This window comes from Capsicum annuum, unplaced genomic scaffold, assembly GCF_002878395.1.
Source record: "Capsicum annuum cultivar UCD-10X-F1 unplaced genomic scaffold, UCD10Xv1.1 ctg58936, whole genome shotgun sequence".
NCBI lineage: Eukaryota > Viridiplantae > Streptophyta > Magnoliopsida > Solanales > Solanaceae > Capsicum > Capsicum annuum.
Genome location: NW_025867600.1, coordinates 1 through 1,488, shown reverse-complemented (window position 1 = coordinate 1,488; position 1,488 = coordinate 1). Strand labels below are relative to the sequence as shown.

Here is a 1,488-nt window from a genome sequence, read left to right as displayed (position 1 = left end):
GATTTCAAACTATCCGAACAAATTCTGGAAAAGATTAACTCTAAACTGACCAAGTTTAAAATCTCTCAAGAGCCTTCTAGCTCAAAAGACTCTTCTAGTCCTCCAGCAAGAAACTCTCTCTCTAAACTGACTAGTGATCGGTTTTTAACTCGAAAAAACTATTATCGAAAACCTTCTCCCCCTGACGTCCAGTTCGAAGAAAATCCTTACCTCTCCACATCTAATCATGATGGACGAGGCATCACTGAATGGAATATTGATGGTCTGGCTGAGCATCAGATCTACAATAAGCTCCATGAGATAGCGGTAGCCATCACAGCCTACAAAATCAAAGGTTCCTCTGACAAAGGTGCCGCCACCATGGTTGTCTCGGGTTTCACCGGTATGATCAAACACTGGTGGGACAATTATGTCTCTGAGGAAGAAAAGAACCTCATCTATAATGCCACGGTTCTTGAACAGGTAACCCGAACTGTTAATGGTCAAGAAACCCTGGTTCAAGAAGCACAAGAAGACGCTTGTGCAACCCTGCTCTATCACATATCTAGACATTTTGTAGGAGAACCAAAACTCTTCCAAGATAGAAGTCTAGAAATTCTCAATAATCTTCGCTGCAAAAATCTTGCAGATTTTAGATGGTATAAGGATACCTTCCTTGTTAAAGTCATGATCAGACCTGACTGCAATAATGATTTCTGGAAGGAGAGATTCATCAGTGGTCTTCCCCCATTATTTGCAGACAAAGTCCGAACAAAACTTAAGGATAGATTTGAGGGTCAAATTCCTTACAACATACTCACCTACGGAGACTTAGTAAGCTTCATTACCACTACTGGGATAGAACTCTGTACGGACCTCAAGCTTAAACAACAGTTGAAGCAGAATCATAAATACGGTCTGACAACCTTCTGCCAAGATTACGGTTTTACTGACCTCCATGACCGAAAGAGGCATAAAAGAATGCCCCCGAAACGTCATAAAAAATCTTATCCAAAAAGAAAGACTTCCTATAAAGAATCAAGTTCTTATAAGGAGTCAAGTAAGCCCCGCCGAAAAACCAGGCGCAAATCTTTCGCAAAATCTAAAGATACCTGCTGGACTTGCGGCAAGACCGGTCATAGAGCGAAAGATTGCACATCAGGTAAACGAAAAAAGATCAATCTTCTTGATCTACCTGATGAAACCAAAGAAAAACTCTTCTCTATTATGGAAGACCCCTCCGAACGCTGATCGGAGGAGATGGAGTTGTGAGAGCTTTTGGTGAGGCTGATTGTAATACTTGCTCTGTTAGAACATATAGTTCGACTTGATCTAGACGGACCTTAAGGTTTTTGATTTCTCCTTTTAACATGGAGATCTCACCCTTAAGTTCTGCTATGGAAGGTTCTGAAGGAGGATTAAATTTAGCCATAACTCTAGTCATAGAGAAAGGCTGAACAATCGGTTTTGGTTTAGAGGTGCTTTCTACTGATGAAAGCACCTCTAAAC

At 41.1% G+C, this 1,488-nt stretch overlaps 1 protein-coding gene across 1 annotated transcript; it reads left to right on the top strand.

The window, feature by feature from the left end:
- Positions 1-192: 192 nt before the first annotated feature.
- LOC124893407 lies at positions 193-1,230 on the top strand (the record flags this gene model as incomplete). The annotated part of the gene is made up of 1 exon (XM_047404412.1): positions 193-1,230. A coding segment is annotated over one exon (1,038 nt), but the record flags the coding sequence as incomplete, so codon positions are not given.
- Between the last annotated feature and the right edge of the window lie 258 nt (positions 1,231-1,488).